This window comes from Gossypium hirsutum, chromosome D12 (assembly GCF_007990345.1).
Source record: "Gossypium hirsutum isolate 1008001.06 chromosome D12, Gossypium_hirsutum_v2.1, whole genome shotgun sequence".
Taxonomy (NCBI): domain Eukaryota; kingdom Viridiplantae; phylum Streptophyta; class Magnoliopsida; order Malvales; family Malvaceae; genus Gossypium; species Gossypium hirsutum.
The window spans coordinates 40622126-40644274 of record NC_053448.1 but is presented as its reverse complement, the minus strand read 5'-3'; the positions used below and the strand labels follow the sequence as shown (position 1 = coordinate 40644274).

The 22149-nt window shown below is 32.6% G+C and overlaps 1 protein-coding gene across 2 annotated transcripts; it reads right to left on the bottom strand.

Annotated features, from left to right (window-relative positions):
• Positions 1-14386: 14386 nt before the first annotated feature.
• Positions 14387-18978, bottom strand: LOC107945871 (G-box-binding factor 3). 2 transcript variants are annotated; one of them, XM_016880025.2, is made up of 13 exons: positions 18760-18978; positions 17703-17821; positions 17457-17501; positions 17251-17346; positions 17088-17168; positions 16670-16705; positions 16345-16493; positions 16148-16196; positions 15956-16004; positions 15362-15555; positions 15177-15254; positions 14954-15079; positions 14387-14872 (listed from the first exon to the last, which is right to left on the bottom strand). In XM_016880025.2, the coding sequence occupies exons 2-13, from the start codon at positions 17763-17765 to the stop codon at positions 14711-14713; spliced, it is 1128 nt and encodes a 375-aa protein (XP_016735514.1). In that variant the 5' UTR covers positions 17766-17821; positions 18760-18978; the 3' UTR covers positions 14387-14710. The 2 variants fall into 2 exon arrangements, with proteins under 2 accessions (XP_016735514.1, XP_016735515.1); XM_016880026.2 differs by having other exon boundaries at positions 15362-15552; positions 18760-18964.
• Between the last annotated feature and the right edge of the window lie 3171 nt (positions 18979-22149).

Here is a 22149-nt window from a genome sequence, read left to right as displayed (position 1 = left end):
AATGCCTCCATGCTGGAGGTCAAACAACATGCTTCAAACTTTCCTCTTGGTAAGGCCTTCGTCAACATATCAGCACCATTATCATTAGTGTGTATCTTCTCAAGCTCTAACAGCTTAGCTTCAAGAACATCTCGTATCCAATGGTACCTCACATCAATATGCTTAGATCTAGCATGAAAAGTTGAGTTCTTACCAAGATGAATAGCACTCTGGCTATCACAGTACAGGACATACTTCTCTTGAGTAAAACCAAGCTCATGCACAAACTTCTTCATCCAAAGCATCTCCTTACACGCTTCGGTTGCTGCAATGAACTCTGATTCGGTGGTGGACAATGCAACACACTTTTGCAGTCTCGATTGCCATGCCACAGCTCCCCCTGCATAAGTGATTAAGTAACCTGAAGTAGATCTCCTCGAGTCAATGTCTCCGGCCATGTCTGAATCTGTATACCCAACAAGAACAGGTTCTCATTGCCGAAACAAAGTTTCATGTTGGAAGTGCCACGAAGATATCTCATAATCCATTTCAGTGCATTCCAATGCTCTCTGCCTGGATTAGAAAGAAACCGACTAACTATACCAACGGCATAAGCCAAGTCTGGTCTCGTGCAAACCATTGCGTACATCAAACTACCCACGGCTGAAGAGTAAGGAATTTTCTGCATCTCTTCCTTCTCCTTTTCTGTGGAAGGACTATGCTTAACACTCAATCTAAAGTGCATAGCAAAGGGAGTATTCACCGCTTTAGCTTTGTCCATACTAAACCTTTGAAGTACTTTCTCAATGTACCTCTCTTGTGATAACCATAATTTCTTGGCCTTTCTATCACGTGTCAGTCTTATGCCAAGAATTTGCTTTGCTGGCCCCAAATCCTTCATTGCAAAGGATTTACTCAACTCTTGTTTCAACTTCTCAATTCTAGAAGCATTCTGACCAACAATAAGCATATCATCAACATAGAGTAAAAGAATAATAAAATCATCACCAGAGAATCTCTTAACAAACACACAATGATCAGAAGTAGTCTTCTTGTAGCCTTGCTCCCCCATAACAGACTCAAACTTCTTGTACCATTGCCTGGAGCTTGCTTCAAACATACAGCTCTTCAATCTGTACACATAGTCCTTTCCTGTGCAACAAACCTCTGGCTGCTCCATGTAAGCTCTTCTTCCAATCACCATGAAGAAAAGCATTTCACATCCATTGTTCAACCTAGGTCATAACAAGCTACCAACTCAGTATAGTTTGTAGAGGACATCTTCACAACCGGAGAAAATATTTCTTCAAAATCAACCCCTTTTTTCTGAGTATAACCCTTGATGACCAATCTAGCTTTGTATCGTGGAGATGAAGACTTCTCTTCTTGCTTCAACCTGTAAACCCACCGATTATTCAAAGCTCTTTTGCCCTTAGGCAGTTTCACCAATTCAAAAGTATGGTTCTCATGCAAGGATTGAAGTTCGTCTTTCATCGCTTCAACCCACTGATCTTTGCATTCACTCTCCATAGCCTCTTTATAACATTCAGGTTCTCCCCCGTCAGTCAAAAGAACATATTCATCAGGAGAATACCTGACAGAAGATCGTCGATCTTTGGAAGACCTTCAAAGTGGAACTGCTGGTGGAGCTATAGGTGCTTGTTGTTGATCATTCACAACATCATCCATGGGAGTATCAAAGTCACCTATAGTCTGATGGTCACCACTAACATCACTATGCACATCATCCTGGATAGGATCTGGTGAAGAGTCTAGGGGAACCGGATTCACATCGATCAAGTCACCACTACCTTGTGAATCCACTTTCTCCATCTTATCAATGTCATCAATAGTCTGATCCTCAATGAAGACAACATCTCTGCTTCTCACGAGTTTCTTCTGAACTGGATCATAGAGTCTATAACCAAACTCACCATCTAGACCATAACCAATAAAAATGCATTGTCGAGCCTTGGCATCCAACTTGGATCTTTCATCCTTTGGAACATGAACAAATGCTTTACAACCGAACACACGTAGGTGATCATATGACACGTCTTTACCAAACCAAACTCTATCTGGCACATCACCTTTCAAAGGAACACTAGGAGACAGATTTATCACATGTGTCACTGTATTCAAAGCTTCAGCCCAAAATGATCTTGGTAACTTTGCATCTGACAACAAACATCTGACTCTCTCAATCAATGTTAGGTTCATTCTTTCAGCTAACCCATTTAACTGTGGAGTCTTTGGTGGTGTTCTCTGATGTCTGATTCCCTGTCGTAGACAATACTCATAAAACGACCCTGTGTACTCGCCACCATTATCAGTACGAATGCACTTCAACTTCTTCCCAGTTTCCCTTTCAACTGATGCTTGAAACTGTTTAAACACCTCAAAGACTTGATTTTTAGACTTCAAAGTGTAAACCCATAGCTTTCTTGAACAATCATCAATGAAAGTCACAAAGTAAAGTGCACCACCATGTGATCTTACTTTTATCGGACCACAAACATCTGAATGGACCAACTCTAGCAACTCTGATTTCCTATGAGGAGGATGGCTTCTAAATGAAACTCTTCTCTGCTTTCTTGCTAGACAATGAGCACAATTCTTCAGTGTAGCATTCTTTAAACCCGAAAGTTGATTCTTCTTCGCTAAACAGCTAAGCCCCTTCTCACTCATGTGACTGAGTCGTTTATGCCACAACTCAGTTGAGTTGTCATTCAGTGTCACATTCACCATCTCTCGAGAAGTCAAAGCTTGCATCAAGTACAAATTTGAGCTCTTCTTTCCTTGAGCCACAACCAATGAGCCTTTAGTCAGCTTCCACTGCCCTTCACTGAAGGTGTTACAGAATCCCTCATCAAGTTTTCCTGCAGAAATCAAATTCAAATGGACATCCGGTGCATGTCTGACATCCTTGAGAGTTAACTTTGTTCCATTGTTACTCACCAAGCTAACATCTCCCATACCAATAACCGAAACCAAACCATCATTACCCATCTTCAATACCCCAAAATCACCAGGAGTATAAGATGTGAAGAATTCCTTCCTCGACGTGACATGAAGTGATGCACCAGTATCAATCACCCAACTAGTCTCGTCGCATGCTAGGTTGACCAAATTCTCATCACAAATAACTAACAGATCTTCACGAGTAACAGTAGCAACACGCTCGGATTTTTCATCGTCATTCCGATCGTGTTTATCACCACCACCTTTGTTCTCTTTCTTCCACTTGAAGCAATATTTCTTGATATGACCTTTCTTACCACAATGATGACATTCAAGATTCTTGTATCTCGATCTTGACTTGCTTCGGCTTTTATCTCTACCCTTTCCATCTTTGTCTTTGTTTCTCCCCCTGTTCTCGATAACCAACACCTCGGACTGTGATGTAGAACCCTAAGATCTTCTTCTAACCTCTTCATTCAACACACCACTCTTAGCCAAATCCAAAGTAATAATACCCTGTGGGGCAGAATTAATGAGTGAGACTCGAAAGGTCTCCCAAGAGTCTGGTAGAGTAGCAAGCAACCAAAGTCCTAAAATCTCGTCATCAAATTTGACACCCATACCAAGCAACTGATTCATCACACTCTGAAATTCACTAACATGGTCAGCTATAGACATTCCTTCTTTATATTTCAGCGCCATCATTTTCTTCAGCAAAAATAATTTGTTATTGCCCAACCTCGAAGCATACAAGCTTTCAAGCTTCTCCCACAATGTTCGAGCATGTGTCTCCTGATCAATGTGGTTGTAAACATTTTCTTCAACAAATTGCCGAATAAAGCCACACACTTGTTGATGCTCAAATTCCCATTCTTCATCACTTTTCAAATCGGGTTTTTGAGTAGTAAAGACCGGAAGATGCAAAGCCTTCACAAACAACAAGTCCTTCATTTTATTCCGCCAAAGTTGATAATTTGTGCGATTCAACATAATCATCTTGCTCGTATTAATTTCCATAATTATCTGACACAATAACCAAGCTCTGGTACCAGTTTGTTGGGAAGAAACCGAACAACCGAAACAAAGCGAAAGCACAACCGGTGTTCTTTCTCTCCTTATAACTCCTGTCAAAAATTATGGCAAGCACAATAGCACAAGATATGTTCTCTAGCAACCTTAATCAACCACAAATCAACTAATGCAACCACAACAAAAATAAATAGAGACACCAGTATTTTTACGTGGAAAACCCCTTTAAATCAAGGGTAAAAACCACGGGACTTTAGAGTCCGATCAAGAGTTCCACTATCATCAAATGTTCAACTACAAGATCACAATATCAAGCATACAACAAGCATTCAACTCCGACAAGGCTAACAATATGTAATCTTTAGCAAAAGAGAGAAAAATGAGAGAACATCACCAAAAACGTAGCTACTGAAAAATGGGTATTTCCGACGCTACAAGTCTCGGATGAAAAATCCGACCGTACAAAGTCAAGAACACCTTATCACCTAGCTGCTGTCCAAAAATCAGCTCAATCGAACCACGGATGGACCTTCGATAGAGGAGTTGATCACTGCTGCACCAAGCTTGAAAAACTGATTTTTTTTCTATTCTCTCTTTTTCTCCAACGAGCTTCAATCTCACTCTCTGTTTTTCTCTCTGGATGTAATTGAGAATTTTGCTCTCAATTAAGAATGCTGCCCACTCCCACGTTAAAAGGCCAAAAAATTGGCTTTTGACAAAATCAAAAAAAAGAAGGCAAAACATTGTGGCAGAAAATATGGGTTTCCCACATAGTGGGACCCATACCCAACAAGAGGATGTGAGTTTGAGTGTGCTGAAGCGTATTATCTTCCTATTTATGGGTTGGAGAGGAATTATGAGTAGTTTCAGACATTATGTAGTCCAAATTTTGAGATGGTTTGGACAAAAGTATTAGGCCCGAAAAATGAGCTTCGATAAAAATATTGTCTCATTTAAAATATGGGTCGGGCTCAGGCTTGAACATTCAAGGCCTGAGTCTAACTCGACCCGACCCGACCTGACCCGATTTTAAGTTTATAATCCTTTATATTATGTGATTTATATCACATATGAAGTAAATCTATACTAAATATATAATTCTACTCTAATGTAAACATTAAATAAAGTTAAGATGAATATATACTAAAATTTAATAAATAAAAAAATATAGAAATATTAAATATTAAATTAAAATAATATAAATATTTTTTTAAAAAAATAAAAAATAATATGGGCGTGCCTAAAATGGGTTTGGGTTAGTTTTTTGCAAATATGGGTGAGTTTAGGAAAAATTTTAAGCGCATATTTTAGGTCGGGTTGAGTTTAAGAAAGCATAAAATATATTAATATCACGCTTAAATTAAGCTTGAACCTGATTCGACCTGACCCATGAACTCTCCAGATGTAACTTGGAAAATAAGGTTTGGGAAGATTAACTTAAAAGAATAAAAAATAACTTTCATTGAAATATATAATTAATGAAAAAATACATGTAAGGAGTATTATTAGGTAGTAGAATTGGTAATGGAATTAAAAAAAAAACTCTACAAATGAATTTATGAAGTGGTCATATATCTTTTTAATTAATTGTTATTTTTAAATATAATTTAAAGATATTTGACAATTTTTTTTAAAAAAAATTTCATTGCAAGTATACAAAATAATTAGCCATACTGTAATTTCACTTTTTATTTTAAAATGATAGTTGAATAATTTATTTATCTGATTTAATAAATAAAAATGATTATGATAATATTTGAAGTACTTTTCACAATTATCTAAGGGTCTATTTGCAAAATTACTTAATAATTAAATTTGAAATTTGAAGTTCTTTTCACAGTTATATAAGGGTCTATTTGCAAAATTACTTAATAATCATAATCATAATCATAATCACACATTTTTATTTAATAAATTATTCAAATATTATTTTAAAATGTTTAATAATAATTGTAATTAGTGTTTTTACTTAATGGAGTGTAATGGGAATATTTAAAAAAATTCGCAAGTAATCAATCACATAACTTTTATTTTTTCTAGAAAAGATTTTTTTGAATAATCTCATTATAGGTTCTGGTCATATCTGTTTTTTTTATACACAATGCCTAGAAATATCTATAACTACTTCTCAACCCATAAATAGGAGTATATTGTGCTTCAGTGTAATACCCCTAACTCATATCTATCGTCGGAACAGAGTTACGGAGCATTGCCGGAGTTTACAGAACAAATACAATTAATTCATGTCATTTACTATTCATATTCGAAATCAATCATATTCAAACATATTTTCCTTTAAATGGACCCTTGAGGCCCAATTTACGCATTTGAAACAAGTTGAGACTAAATCAAGAGCTCAGAAAATTTTTCGCGAAATTTCAAAAAAAAATTTAAGTGCAGGGGACACACGCCCATGTGGCTCACACAGCCAAGTGACAAAGCCATTTCCCAAGCCATGTGGGCATTCGATATGAGGCACACGGTCGTGTCCCAGCCCGTGTCCATACCCGTGTAACTCTTTAACTTGGGTCACACGGCCAACCACACGCTCATGTGCTAGGCCGTGTGAACAATTTAATTTTTAATAATTAAGTGCAGGGGTCACACGGCCAAGTCACACGCCCATGTGCTAGGCCGTGTGGCGCACACGGTTGAGACACACGTCCGTGTCTCTACTCGTGTGAGCAATTAGAAGCATTTTGTTTCTCAAATTTTAAGATGCAGGGGACACACGACCAAACCACACGCCTATGCGCATGGCCGTGTGCCACACGGCTGAGACACACGCCCATGCCTCTTCCCGTGTGGACAAAATAAAGCCATTTCCAAGCCTTATTTCTCACCTAACCTAGCATCAACCTATCCAACCAATTTTTGTACCACTACAAGTCATAACAAGACCTTCAATTCAAGCCAATTTCAAGGTTAATACATGCCATAACATCCCTTTTATATAAGTATTTAATCTTACCTAACTGGTCATATAAACATATAAGTATATTTATGTAACTTCCATTATTCAACCATTTCAATACACACATCAAACATGATAAGGCCTTATATAACTACATCAAAATATGATTAATACTAGTAATTCCAATGGCTAGTTACAATCAAAACATTTCATCATTATGCCTACTGAGCTTATACATGCCATTATACCAAAAGTTAGCTTGTTTTATATACCGAGAAGTCCAAGGGATAGTGTGATGTGTCTCCGACCAAGTTCCAACCTTCACGAGCTTCCGAGTACTATAAAACAGAGGAAAGAAAAATCGAGTAAGCATTTAATGCTTAGTAAGTTCGTATAACTAGAAATTTAACTTACCATTCATTTTCATTAAAATAAACATATAAATGACATCCAAGCAATTTGGATAAGAGCCTAAAACACAACTTCACTAATCATGTTAGTCAAGTAATTCACATAAATACCAAGAACATGAATGAGCTCATCATGTAATAACTTTCATATACATATGCTTTTCATATCATATTTCCATATAACATATAAATTTCCATGACAAATCATCTCAAGTTCAGTTTAACCATATCAGAACTTTGCCCGTTGAATTTATTTGAAATATCGATGGATACACATGTAGTACACTTGAGATGTACAATTATAATCCGTCAATTCATATTCAGGGGTATTCATTAGAGCACATAATTAGGAAGCACTCTCTCGAGCCATATAATAGGAAGCTCATGTGAGCCATGTAACAAGAAGCTTATTCGAGCTATAACAGGAAACTTATAAGATTTTAAAACAGAAAGCTCATGTGAGCTTAATAGGTAACTCTGAAGAGCTATTAGCAGGGAGCTCCGGGTAGCCATATATCAGTAAGTTCAAGAGAGCCATATTAGGAAGCTCACAAAGAGCCTATATCGGGATGCTCATAAAGAGTTACGGTATGTCAGCAATACATGTAGGATCAACACCGATCATATAACAGGACACTCACAAAGAGTTGTGGTATGTCCATAACACATGCAGGATCAATACCGATTATATAACAGGACGCTCACAAAGAGCTATGGTATGTTCAAAACACATGCAGGATCAATACCGATCGGGATGCTCATAGGAACCATGTAACGAGAAGCTCGAGAGGGCTTATAACAGGATGCTCGTAAGAGCTATGGTGTGTCTGCAACATATACAAGACCACAACCAATACATGAAATCCTATATCCATCGAGTTTCATTTATTCAAACGAAACTTTATACTTATCAATCATTGTCGGACATGTAAATACTTTCATATACATGACAATAATACAAACACATACATACAATTCAATTAACACATATAAATTCTCAATTTAGTTACATGAACTTACTTCGATAATTGTTCGTGTTCGTATGCTACTAATCCGATACTTTTTGTTTTCCTTGATCCAATTCCGAACTAGGTCTATCTGGATCTATATGAGTAAATTTAACTCATTTTAATACAATTCACATTCAGTTCCATCCAATTCGCATCCTAGGCAAAATTACCATTTTTCTCCTATACTTTTAATTAAGGACGATTTTGTCCTTGGCTCGAAAAATGAAATTAATGCAATTTAATACTTATTCCAAGTCTAACTGAATTTTTCGTATAACAATAAAATTCCATATATTTCACAAAAATAAAAAATCTTCCATGAATTTTACATCTTTACAATTTAGTCCCTAAATCATAATTTCATGAAAATTTGCTTTACAAAAGTTGTTTATCTATCAACAACCTTTCATTTTCTACCGTAAATTTCAAAATTTCAGCATACTCATCCATGGTAAAATTTTAAAACTTTGATAAATTTACAAATTGATCCCCAAATTAGATAGATTAAGTTATTACGATCTCGGAAATATAAAAATTACTAAAAATGGGACAAGAATTCATACCTAATTGAACCAAAACAACTTGCTTGAGCTCACTTTCTCTTAGCTAGGGTTTCCATGTATTTTTAATTTGGGGAAGATGATGAAATAATATGATATTAGTTTATTATCATCTTAAATTATTTTAATTTTCAATTTCGTCCTTTTCTTTTTCTAATTTTCCATGGATGAATCATCATAAATATTTACTAACTACTCTTAATGGTCTATTTGCCTTATAAGGACCTCAAATTTTGAATTCCATAGCTATTTAATCCCTCTAGCTACTAGAATTCAACTTTTTCATTTTATGCAATTTGGTCCTTTCTATAGAATTAAACATATAATCGGTAAAATTTTCATAAAAAAATTTTCACATGTCTTTCCTATCATAATACAGACCATGCAAAAATATTAAAATAATTTTCCTTTCAAGCTCGGATTTGTGGTCCCGAAACCACTGTTCTGATTTCATTGAAAACGGGTTGTTACATTCAGCGCACTCGAATCCACATCCTACTTAATAAATAGGAAGACAAACACATCTATGTAATTACAAGATTGTGTATCTGCTACCTTAATAATTACATTTTTTTGTAATTATTAAATAAAATTGATAATCCTTACAAAAACAAAATGAATTTTGAATATAGCTTTAGCAAAATTTTCTAGATTAAAATATGCTCAAGATTTATGAATTCTTCGTACTTTTGGAATTTAATTCCCTTACATTTATTTTAAGGAATTTAGCCTTTTTACTTCTTGAATTTGAAAATACAAATTCAATTATTTTTAGAATTCAATCCCCTTATATTTATTTTAAGGAATTTAGTCTCTTTATTTTTTGGATTTGAAAATACAAATTCAATTATTTTTAGAATTCAATCTCCTTACATTTTTTTAAGGAATTCAACCGTTTTATTTCTCGGATTTGAAATTAGAAATTCAATTGTTAACAATTAAAATTCTTATATTAAATTCAATTTTATTACAATACATTGTTGCTACAAAACTATTCAATGAGTATTTTTTATTTCAAAATGCTATGCTAGCATATTTAACGGAAAAGTTTTAACAATATTAATAATTTGAACTTGAATTTTAAATTTTGAAAAATAAAAAAATTCTTTAAAATAAAAATAAAAAAAATTAAACCTCAAATGTAAATATATATTTATAGTGATGTGAAGCATATTTTAGACCTTTTTTATTGGGTTGAGAAATCTCAAATCACATGATTGGCTTTTTGTCTGAATTATTATTTTTTAAAAGCCAGCACTTGAAGTCTTCTTCAAAAGATACCTAAAACAAAAGCTGTAAATGTTTAAAGAGATGAACTAAAATTGCCTTACTTTGCTACTACTAAAATAGCCTTCAATTATTCTATATTCTATAATAGGGGTGTAAGCTTGAGCTTAGCTCAAAACTCGAGTTTAATATTCGACTTGAACTCAATTCAACATTAATTTTTAAACTCAAAACTCTTTAGCTCAATAGAAAATTAGCACATATAAATGTAAAATAAAATTCTTAAGTTTAATGGTTAAATACAAAATTAACATATGAATTTGTCCACTTCTCTTAGACCGGTACTTATAGTTTTGTTTGTCCCAAATTGTTACTTGAACTTTTTTTCTGTCTATTAGTTTGGTACTTGAGCCTTACAACGTTTAGATTTTGCTGACATGGTAGTGCTGGCCATTTACGCATCAGCTACTTACGTGCCGCCACGTGTTGCACTCCTAAGATTGGACATTTTTTTACCAGATTCTTTTAAATATTATTACTTAATAATATTATTCCTTTAAAAAAATTTCTTTACCATCGTCTTCAACCTTTTTTTTTTCTTCTATCTCTTTCGTTTTCTCCTTCACTTCTTCGTTTCTTATCTCTTTCGTTTGCAACGTGAATAGGGTTTTGTGCTCTCTTTCGTTTTCCATCTCCTTCACGTCTTCTTCAGCAAACAGAAAATCAAACGGTCAAAATAGGGTTTTCTATTGCCGTTGCAGTTTAAGGGCTCCCGTTTGCAACGCGAATACTTCACGGAACAAAGGGAGAAAATTTTTTGGTTGTGATAACCTCAAAGAGGTAAATTTTTGCTTTTAAATTGTTGGGTTGAAGGAAATTATGGTTTAAATTTTGGTCTGCTATTATTGGGTGTGTGAAAAATAAAGAGTTTTGTGATTTGAGTTGAAACATTTGTGCAATTTTGTATACCGTCATTTTGTTGTAACTTGGGTTGAAGAATTATTCTGCAAATTTTAGTATTCTGATGTGTTTATTGTCTGTGAGAAAAGAGACTGGGGGTTGTGATAATGACTCAAAATCGAAGTAGGGGGAAAAAAACTTTCTTTTTATGAAAAAACACCCAATATAAACCACATCACATGGAAAAAAGAAAAAAGAAAAAAAAAAGAAATCTCAATCGAATACTCAAGAAGACCGAAAAAAAAAACCCAAAGTAGGATAATTTTGATTCAAACTAGGGTAATCGATGATGAAACCAAGATTCTTTCAATGAGATAATGAACAAATTTTTTAGATGACTAAGATGATGAAAGAGTTTCTACAATAGCAGAGATGCTGAAAGGTTTTACCAGCAATATTGAAGGATGGAAACATCTAGTGAATGGATTCAATGAAGATTTTAATAGATGAAAGGTTTCCCAAAGGTGATGAAAGGCTTTTTCAGGAATCGGTGGAAACCTTTCACCGGTGCATGAATTTTAAGAAATTATTTGAATCATTGTTTTTTAAATTAAAGGAATTCGGTCAAAATAAAAATAAAAATGATCCAATCTTGGGAGTGCAACACGTGGCGACATGCAAATGGTTAACGCTACCACGTCAACAAAATCTTAATGTCATTAGGCTTAAGTACCAAATTAATGGACGGAAAAAAAGTTCGGGTACTAATCTGAGACAAAAAAAAAAACCATAAATACCAATTTGGGAGAAGTGAACAAGTTCGAGTACTAATTTTATATTTAACCCTAAGTTTAATGGTTAAAGTTTGAAACATTGATTAACAGGCAAAAAAAGGTAATAAAGAAACAATAGAATGTGTTGCAAACAATGATGTTTGAACTAGATCGAATTGGTTAGATCGAGAATCGGTTGAGGTACTAATCCGGAGAATGACATTGAATTGATTTACTAAAAGTTGATACGAACTGGTTGAACAAGCAATTGAACTGATTGAATCGAATTTCTTTTTTTTTAAAATAATTTTTAATCAAACCATTCAAATCGATCAGATACAAATCAATGCCCTAACTAGTTCAACCATAATCCGATTCTAAAAACATTAGTTACAAAGGATCTAGGAGGTTCAAATACAAGGAAGTACATGTCCTTTGTACAAAACAATCAAGACCCAAGATTTTGAACAAGAGAAGTCCTATTCTTTCGACTTTTAAAATTGAATTACTTTACTTTTAGTTTTAAGGTTTTGGTCTTTTTCTTATTAAAAAATAAAGTCTAACTATTGATGGACTTTCGTTAAATTTAAATATATGACATTTTAATATTAAGAAGTTTGATTAGAAAATTTAATGTTTGATTTATGATATATATTCAAATTGAGTCATGAACTTCTCCAAAAGTACTTAGTTGGTACTTAAACTTTTTTTTGAACTTGTATTTTATCACCCAAGTTGGTACCTTCGCACTAACACAATTAGTTTATGCTAACGTGGCATTAATAGCCAATCTGATGATGACATGTGAAGCTTCTTAGTATGCCATGTGACAAGCATAAATTAAAAATATTTAAAAATAAATTAATCAATAAAGTATAAATTTTTATCCAGGTTCTTTCTTGATATGAAAAAAAGTATTTTTTTATTAATTTATATATTTTTAATTTTTTTAAATATTAAAATTTATATTTGTCTCATGGCATAATAAAAGGTTGCCATGTATCACCAACAAATTGGTTATCAGTGCCATGTCAGTATAAAGTAATAATGTTAGAGCGGAGGTACTAAATTAGATGATGGAATACAAATTCAAGTACCAACTAGATTCAAAAAAAAAAAGTTCAAATACCAATTAAGTACTTTTGGACGAGTTCAGGAGACAATTTACATATTAAACCATTCAAATTTAATTGAAGTAAATTAACAATATTATCGATTGAATTTTATTTTAAAAGAGTCAAACTTTGCTATTAATCCCTGTACTATACATAAGTCATGAAATTAGCCTATGTACTTCAAATTGGTCATTTTAGTCTTTACACTTTCAAATTTTAAAATTTCAGTCTCGACTAAACGATAGTTATTAAATTCATTAAATTGAATTATACTATTTTCAAAATCTTATGTGAAAACTATCATATGTATGATGTTATATCAATTTATTATTTTGACTTAATACTCTAAAAAATCATATCATTTTAGTTAATGGATCAAACAGTTAAGCTACTAAATCGCGATACATGACTAATAACATAATTTGACCTAACAGACTAACGGTTATAGTTTAAATCATTATTGAAATTTTAAAATAATAGGTTAAAATTAACCAATAAGAACTAATAAGAACTAAAATCGATCAAATTAGAATATAAGAACCAAATCCACAATTATCACATAGTATTAACAACAAATTTGGACTTTTTCAAATCAAACAAATTGAAAAGTCTCAATTTTATTTTTTCATTGTAAAAATTTTAATTATGGTTTTGGTAAATTTGTGACTCAAATCTCTCTAATTTCACATCATTTAGAGTATTTTTTTAAAAAATTCAATCTTAAAACATTTAATTTACATTAACTGAATTTCCGCATGGTTATAACTAAGTGATCAAATTCAAACTTATTATCAATTCGTAGAACTTGAAGAATCTTATTATGTCAAATTGAAGTGAAGGGATTGAATCATAAGTTTCAATACAGTTAAAGGACTAAAACCAGATTTGAACCTTTTTTAAATGAAATATGATCCACGCTTTCCTTTGTCGTTCACTCTTTCCCATATTATCCTTCCATCTAATCAACACCAACAATATGATAAATTTATCTACATATTAAGAAAAAAATCTCATACGAATTTAAAACTGTATACATAGTGTATAAAGAAATTCTTTCAAAAAGAATTAATTGGTACATTTCACTTTAAAGACAAATATCAAATTTATAATTTAATGTGCAATTAATAATGATCACGAAACTGCAATAGAGAACAAATTTTAACCAGTCCCATTGCAAAATGAATTAATGAATTATAACTGACTGTACAAGTGATAACACTAACCTATTGTTTTTTTTGGTAATCTAATTATATATAATACGTCATCTTAATTTACTATTCTTGTGCATAAAAATATAACAAACAAATATTAACATATGAATATTCAAATATCACAAGCATAATCGACGCTAATGCTATATAAACATATTAATTATCCTATTTACTTGTAAGTTTCATGATTTTTCTTTCTTTTTCTTAATACAAACCTAAATAATACGCCTCAACTAATATTATTCAAATAGACCGATGAAATCTTAATTTAATGACAAATCACACATCACACCGTCATTAAAAATTTGCATAATCATAAGAGATTTACATAATTCCACTGTTTCCAAGACCCTTTCCTAAAGGATAAACACTAATTTCTCCTTAATATACACTACTTGATTCTCAGCTTTCTCATCACTCTGATTTTCAAATAAAAACCATAAATCAGTTCAGCCATAAGAAAACTCAAAAAAAAAAAAAAACAGAGCTTCAATCCTAACAAACACTATCAAGTCCCCTCTGCTAATTGTTAGTAGTAATAATTACATGCCAAAGCTACGAGGTCTGTCAAATTTAATGTCAAAAGTGACTAAGGCAATGGGTAATACCTCTTCTCCTTGTTCACGAAGCAGCCACAGCATCAGCTCTCGGACTCGGATCAAAGAGTTGATGCAGTTTGGCACCGGAGTTCGACTTTTTCTCGTACATTTCACCCTCTTTGTCTGCTTTCTTGTTCATAATTATATCCTTTGCATATCCTAGTTCACCGTTTTTCAATCCCTCCTGTATTACAGAAAGGCTTCACCAGTCATTACTATGGAGTTTAAGAAGGGGGGAAATTTCCAAAAAGTTAAACTTCCCTACCACTAATGTAGCATTTTCTAGCCTTAGTTTCTCGGATTTTTCGGTTAGTTGATTTATTTCGGATCTAAGTGTTGTGTTTTCTGCGGTCAAGGCTTCAACTTTTCGGGCAAGCTCTTCGGTTTCGGCCTACAAAACAATGCAGTGCATTTAGCTTCAGATAATTCGTTGTCGTACTTCATATTATGTTTTAAAGCAAATAAGAAACAAGATATATTTCTTATACCTGCTTCCTCAACCTTGATCTTCGAGCAGATTCTCTGTTAGACTGTTTCCTCCTCTCCCGTTTCAGCTCCCGTTCGTTCTATTTAAATTTAATTTAAGTTAGCTACGGCTTAAGATAACGGAAACAACTCGGATCATAGGCAAGCTAAAAAGGATAGCTTTGAAAGGCAGGATAGAAAGAAATACCTGCAACCAGATTTCAGATGTCATTACACGAGGTACATTTGTAGGACTGGACTTGGCAGGAGGGTTACTAAGCTCCAAAGATGTGGTCATGCCAGAAGGAAGTACGGATCCAACTGGTTTAGGAGAAATGGTTGCAGTAGCCTCTAGTGCAGCGACTGGTTTAGACCTTGCCTCATTATTCCCTTCTACACCTGCTAACACAGAGACCATAATCAATTAGCCTAAACCTCCACAAATGAAAGTGGGACTAGAATAATTTAAATCTCACTCTTTTCATCACGAAAAACTTTAGCATATCAAGCTCAAGAACCCAAGTACCACACATACAAGTTCTCAGAAGTGCGACCGCGTATCTCTAATGGGACTTCCTATTAGTTCTCATAGGTAGAATGTTCATTTAAAAACAGGACATACAAGACACAAGAAAATCTAAGTTCAAAAGCAGACTCAAATCTTAGTGAATTAATCTGTCTTCGAAACATCATGCATCCAAGTATAGTTCCACACCATGATATCAATCACGAAAATCACAGAGGCCAACATGCATACCAGAAAAAAGGAAAGGGGAGATGGAGAGGCAGGAGTATATCTTACCAATGGCTGGGGTTCCCTCCCTGCTTCTTTTCCGTCTTGTTTGATCTGCCTGATAGATGACATGCAATGACAAAAACAAGCTTTAGCATTTGGACCCTAATAATTGTTTAATATATTATTCAAATAAACTAACTTGTACAGAAATGAAAAAGTAGTTGGAAACAGGTTAACCAGATAGAAATGAGATCTCACCCCAGTTGTATTCCCATCACTATCATCAGTGGAACCTTCAGTCTCCGCACTGTCCACATAATCATAAAAATTAGTCTAGCCACAACAGATCAACTGGGAAAAGTTCAACTGGTAATGCAATCTCCTACGAATAGGTCGCTGAGGCATAACTTTGATATCCTGAAGAATACTAATTTGTCCAGAAAAGATGAACAAACCTCAGAGATGGTCTGGGTTCAGCCCCACTTTCAGCATTCTCAGCAGTACTATTGCCTATTGACATTGCAAGGCCATCAAACCCTTTCAGCTTCTTCATTAAGCCTCCGTTTGTATTCCCAGAGAACTTTGTAGGTGTTTCTGGAGCTGCCTGCATAACAATGCTCTGGTTATATTCAACACCAGCTTAAAGCATAAAGCAAAGACTGTCAACTTCCCAGCTAACTCATTCAAGCCGTGTATATGCATGTGTATCAACAATGATTAAAGATAAAAATAGCAACAGTTTGAAAAGATTAATTCAACAAAAGAATACTTAGCTCTTACTTTAGGTGATGATGGAACGCCATGACCATGTGATCCCTGGATTTCAGAAGCAAACAACGCATTAGAATATAACATGAGATATAACAGAAGCAGAGCTCTTGGTTTTATTTATCATTTAATTCATATCCTGATGGAGGGGGATGGATGACTTCAATTTTCCATTTTTAAATTCAGTGTCTCTGAGTTATACTGGTAATCGTTAAGGAATCCACCTGTATTACTAGTCGGTAACCATTAAAAAGGATTACTCATAAAGCAGCAAGAATGACTAAAATTGTACAACAGTATGCGTATGACACACACCAAAGCATAATAAAACTATGCATTCATATAAAAAATGCAAAACAAGGTAAACTCCTAGATTTTTATTTTATGTTAATAACACTCCAATTAGAAGATACTGGCGAAGCAAACTTACCATAGGAACCGTAGGATGCACATAAACTCCCCCATGTGGGTATATTGTTGCATAAGTTGTCCCATAAGGTGGCATGATAGCCTGGAAGTGTAATATTAGTTACAGAGAAGTTGAATGTAAACTTAAATGAAGTTATTAAATGCACTGGAGCCATGGGCCTTACCTGTGTTGGCCCCCACATATAGGGGGAAGGAGCATGGCCAGATGCCACAGCTGAGTTATAATATGGTGGCATAGGAACACGAGGACCGTAATATGCCTGAATATGTAATAAAGAACCGTAAAATCCCCGTCAGAAATTCCATTGAAAAAATGCCTTAAAACAGCAGCAGGAAAGAGGAAACTAAGTGCATGCATAAAGTAGATAACCTGCATGGCTGCCCAATCGGGATAGACATGAATATTGGTCTGGTCCTGCGGATAGAAAAGGATTGACCAGTAGTCAGATACAAGCCTTAAAAATTAATCTCCAGAAAAAGGTTAAATATTAAGCCAATTCCACTACAACGACCATTGGATAATCATACATAGCATAGCAGATGTTCTTTTCCACCATAAAATAGTGCAGCTTTTTCCTAGTTTCAACATTTAAACAGACATAACCTCTCAGCTTACCGGTGGTGCCGGTGAAGATGATTTGTCAGATTTAGATGACTTTCCTTCATCGCTGCTACCCATGGTCAACCACCAAAGCTGAAACTTAACTTTGAGAACTGTGTTTGACTATCTCTCAACTGCAATCAAGGAGAGAAACATGAAATTGTGCTTGATAACAAAATGAATGGTTCAGGAAAAAAAAATCATAGAAGCAAATTCGCACTGAATTGCAATTAGATCCAATCATTTTGATTTAATGTTAGAATTTCCATAAGGCTCTATGTAGTTTGAAGATATCATCAAACTCATTCTACTTCAGAATAACTTTTTTCGTAAAACAGAAATATATATATATACACAAATATGGCGTTACTGAATGCTCAAAACGACACCAGATCAATGAAAGTTAAATTTGTAATCATTGAACTAGCTTGATGCAGTCCATCAATTTTCTCTAGAAACAAACACAAGTTTCAGATTCGTACTTCTTAATCTTTAATTAAACAGAATTTACACATGCAAAGACCAGAATATATATCTATATATATATATATATGAAAGAACGAGGGTATAACCGTCTTTCAAGTAGTTTGTCACTCACACAACGAGAAAATACAGATTTCTGCACTTTTTTTTTCCTATGAAATAAGATTTTCTTAGATGAGTCCAAAAAAATTTTAAAAAGAGAAGAATACTTTAATTACTGCTGTTCCGATTTTCTTCGTCTAATTCCTAATAAAAAATTATTACGAATTTACGAGATCTATGAACAGATAAACGCTAAAAATTACAAAAAGAAAATCCTACGAAATTCCGTAATGATTTGAAAAAATAAGCCAGCTCACAGATTCTACTTTGTTAAAAATAAAAAGCTTCGATCGTTGTAGCTTCAAATTGAATCCACTTTCCTACATTACCTCACCAAATAAAAAAAATCCAGAAAGAACTAAATTGAAGTATAGACTTTCCAGCACGTTTCATCAACTTTCTTAGCAACCAAACATAACCTTACGCATTAATCCACTAAAAAATAACGCAAAAAAAAAATACACGCGGAACTTCAATTTCAACATACCTTGAAAATATGAAAAATCCGAAAATCTTTCACTCTGCGAAAGAATAATTCAACAAAATAGTCAAAAAGACTGCATTAATCTTTACTCAAAAACTGAACAAAAGTTGAGAGGATTTTTTTTAATTTTTTTTAATTTTTTTAAATTTGCTTTAGCTATGGCTGGGGTGAACAAGAAGAAGAAGAAATGAAGCGCCAGCCAAGGTAAACAACCACGTCACCAAACACGTGTCGTATAAAGGAGCGCTGTATGTAAATACACGAGTAAATTGCACAAAACATCTCAAAATTATAACTCTCATTCTAAATTGATATTCAAATTTTAGAATATTCTAAAACTATTTTTAAACCATTGATGTTATATCAATAAAATCCTTTTGTTACTAAAATCATTAATTTAGCTATTAAATGAGACTTAAAAATCTTTACGATATAACTAAAAAGTGAAAATTTTAAAGAAATAAATATTGTAAAAATAGATATCGTAAAAGATTTTATCGTCCATTCTGTCTTTTTTTTATTTTATTTTTAAAAGTTATTCTATAATATTTTACTTTTCTTTAGAATTTTTATTTTAAATTATGTCACATAAGATTTTATATGTCATTTAATGACTAAATTAGTTGTTTCAATAATAGAATACCTTGATTGGTTTAGCATCGATAGTTTTAGAATGTAATTAGAATATTTTGAAGTTTAGAGATCAAATTAAAATAAGATAATAGTTTGAGGATGATTAGTGCAATTAACTCTTAGTACACCGGATATACGCTGGGGGGACAATTTTGGTTGTTGAGTTGGACCCATTCGATATTCGCGTTGGCCAATTTTATATATATTCCGACGTCACCTGATCCGTACACGTGTACGTTAATGACTCGAGCTACGCGTCTCGGGTAAGGTTTCCAATTTATTCCACACGTCATGTGAGCTGACGTGTCATGGTTCATTTAATTTTTTTTTGTTTTTTTAGAAAAAAATTTGAATAATTTAATTGTGTGAGATTTAACTATAATTAATGGATCTTTTGGAATCCACCATTGGCCACTTTTCACGACCTATTCGGGTCTAGCCTTTATTTTGCCACGTAAGAATCATTTCCTTGGTAGTTTTATTATTTTAGCTCTGCTTTATTTTTGTGTTTGCTAAAATCAATGATTTTAAAATTGGACCGGTGATTAATTGATTAAATCGATCGATTTAACTTTAATGAAATAAGTTATTAAAATTATATAAATAGAAAAAATTAGTTCAACTATCGACACAATTAATTTTTTTTATCTTGATTCAATCGGTTCTAAATGGTTCGTTCAAAATTCTATTCAAAATCAGTTTAATTCTTAATCAAGATTGATATACCGATAGTCCAACTAATCTAACTGGTCCATCAAGTTCAGTTTTCCGATAGCCATTGATATAAGTCATAACAAATAAAACTCAATATTTGGTATGTGATTTATATATATAATATATATATATTAACAATTATATTTAAATTTTGAAATCTAAAAGTATAATGACTAAATTTTTATAAATAAAAATTAAGGGATTAAATTTTAAATTTATGAAGAACACATAGACTTTAAGCATATTTTAACTTAAAATTAACTCAAATTGTTTTAAGTTTCGTTTCAATTAAAAATTTTATGTGGTATAAAAAAGGTGTTTTAACTGTAATTCGATGCATTTTAATTTGTTCCAGTTAATCTAAGCTTGTATCGATCAGTAAAGTTTTTAATATATTAAATTAAAATTTAATTTTTTTTATTTTAATTTTTATTTTTAAAAATAGAATATAAACAATAAATTAATTTATTGTGCTTAATTAATCATTTTAAAATTTATATTTACATATAAATATATTTATAGATATGTAATTGAAATATGTTTATATGAAAATATAATATGAACAAAAAATATTTAAAACTACCTATCAACTTGAAATGATACATCAAAATATTTGGTATCAATATATATATTAATGTAAAAATACATCATCAATATAATATTAATTAATTAAATTGGAAAAAATCTCTCTAGTTCTTCTTAATTTCAATATTAAGCATATTTGTCCCTTTCAAAAATAAAAATTAGAGCAATTTAATATCTATTAATTTCGTAAATGAGTAACTAAGGGTAACTAACCACAATGTTAATGTTTTTCGTTAATTGCAATAAAAAATTATTGACATAATAAAAAATTTAGCATCCAAAGTTTACAGATTACGTCAATTTCGTTTTGATTTAACAAATTTAACTTATAATTTTTGTACATTCTGTCAACATTTATATAAAATATATAAACATTGAGAGTTAAAGTTATTTATACTAAAAAATATGTATAATTAATGGGAAATATTAACATCGTGATTAATTTTTTTTAGTTGTTTACTTTTGAAATTGAGAGTAATTAAATTGCTCCAACTTTTTTAGAAGGACCAATTATCTTAATATTCAAATTAAAAGGGACAGGAGAAGCGTTTTTACCAAATAAATTAAATAAAACGTTACCAGGTCATCTCACGGTAGCGCCACGTGTGCGCTTAGAGTTCCTTATCTTCGTCAATTCATAAAATAAACACTTATTAAATTTCAACTGCTCAAGCTCACCTATGACGTAAAAGGGAATCGACGGTCGATGTTCAAACATTTGTAAATCGAAGGCACAGAAATGAGCCACGGTGCCTGGAGACGAGAGAGCATATTTGCCAACAACAAGGTCTCCTGTCCCATCATCTGTGAATGCTATAAATTCAGCATTATTCGATTTTTCGTTCGCTATATCATTATTTTGTATTGGTTGATTCAGAGATGAAATTTAAAAAGAATTATTTTTAAAAAATTAAAGATGAATCAAGGACTAAAATATAATTTTATTATACTAATATATACTTTCATAAAATTATGAGAAATAAATGACAGATATATCATTTTGGAGGACCGAAGGCTCCTATTTGCCCCACTTTGCATTCGTCCCTGAATTGGTTTTATGCTGTAATTACTTGGGCATATGTTTATCTTAATACTATATTTATAAATTGTAATATTAAACTCAAAACAATTTTTAAATGGCTAATTACATACTACGTTCTCCAATAATGATTTAGATTTTAAATTAATATCTAAATTTAAAAATATTTTAATTGAAAATTTCAAATTATTTAGCATCATAGCAATTGTATCAAGTTCTTTGTTAACCTAATCAATGTTATCGATTTTTTTAATATGTCATATTCAAATTATTTATATGAGATCTACATGTGTTTGTCTTACTTCACGTCATATTAAAATTGGTATTTAACGTCTAAAAGGACTATTAATGTAATGAAATTACTTAATTGATGGGGTAAACTACCAAAATAGTCACTTTTGTTTGCCTTAGGTTACATTTTA

Coding starts and splice junctions, on each gene's coding strand:
- LOC107945871 (XM_016880025.2), bottom strand. CDS start 17,765: ATGGGTAGCAGCGATGAAGGAAAGTCATCTAAATCTGACAAATCATCT. Junction 17,169..17,250: donor ATATGTGGGGGCCAACACAG/GTAAGGCCCATG, acceptor TTACACTTCCAG/GCTATCATGCCACCTTATGG. Junction 16,005..16,147: donor GTGATGGGAATACAACTGGG/GTGAGATCTCAT, acceptor GTCATCTATCAG/GCAGATCAAACAAGACGGAA.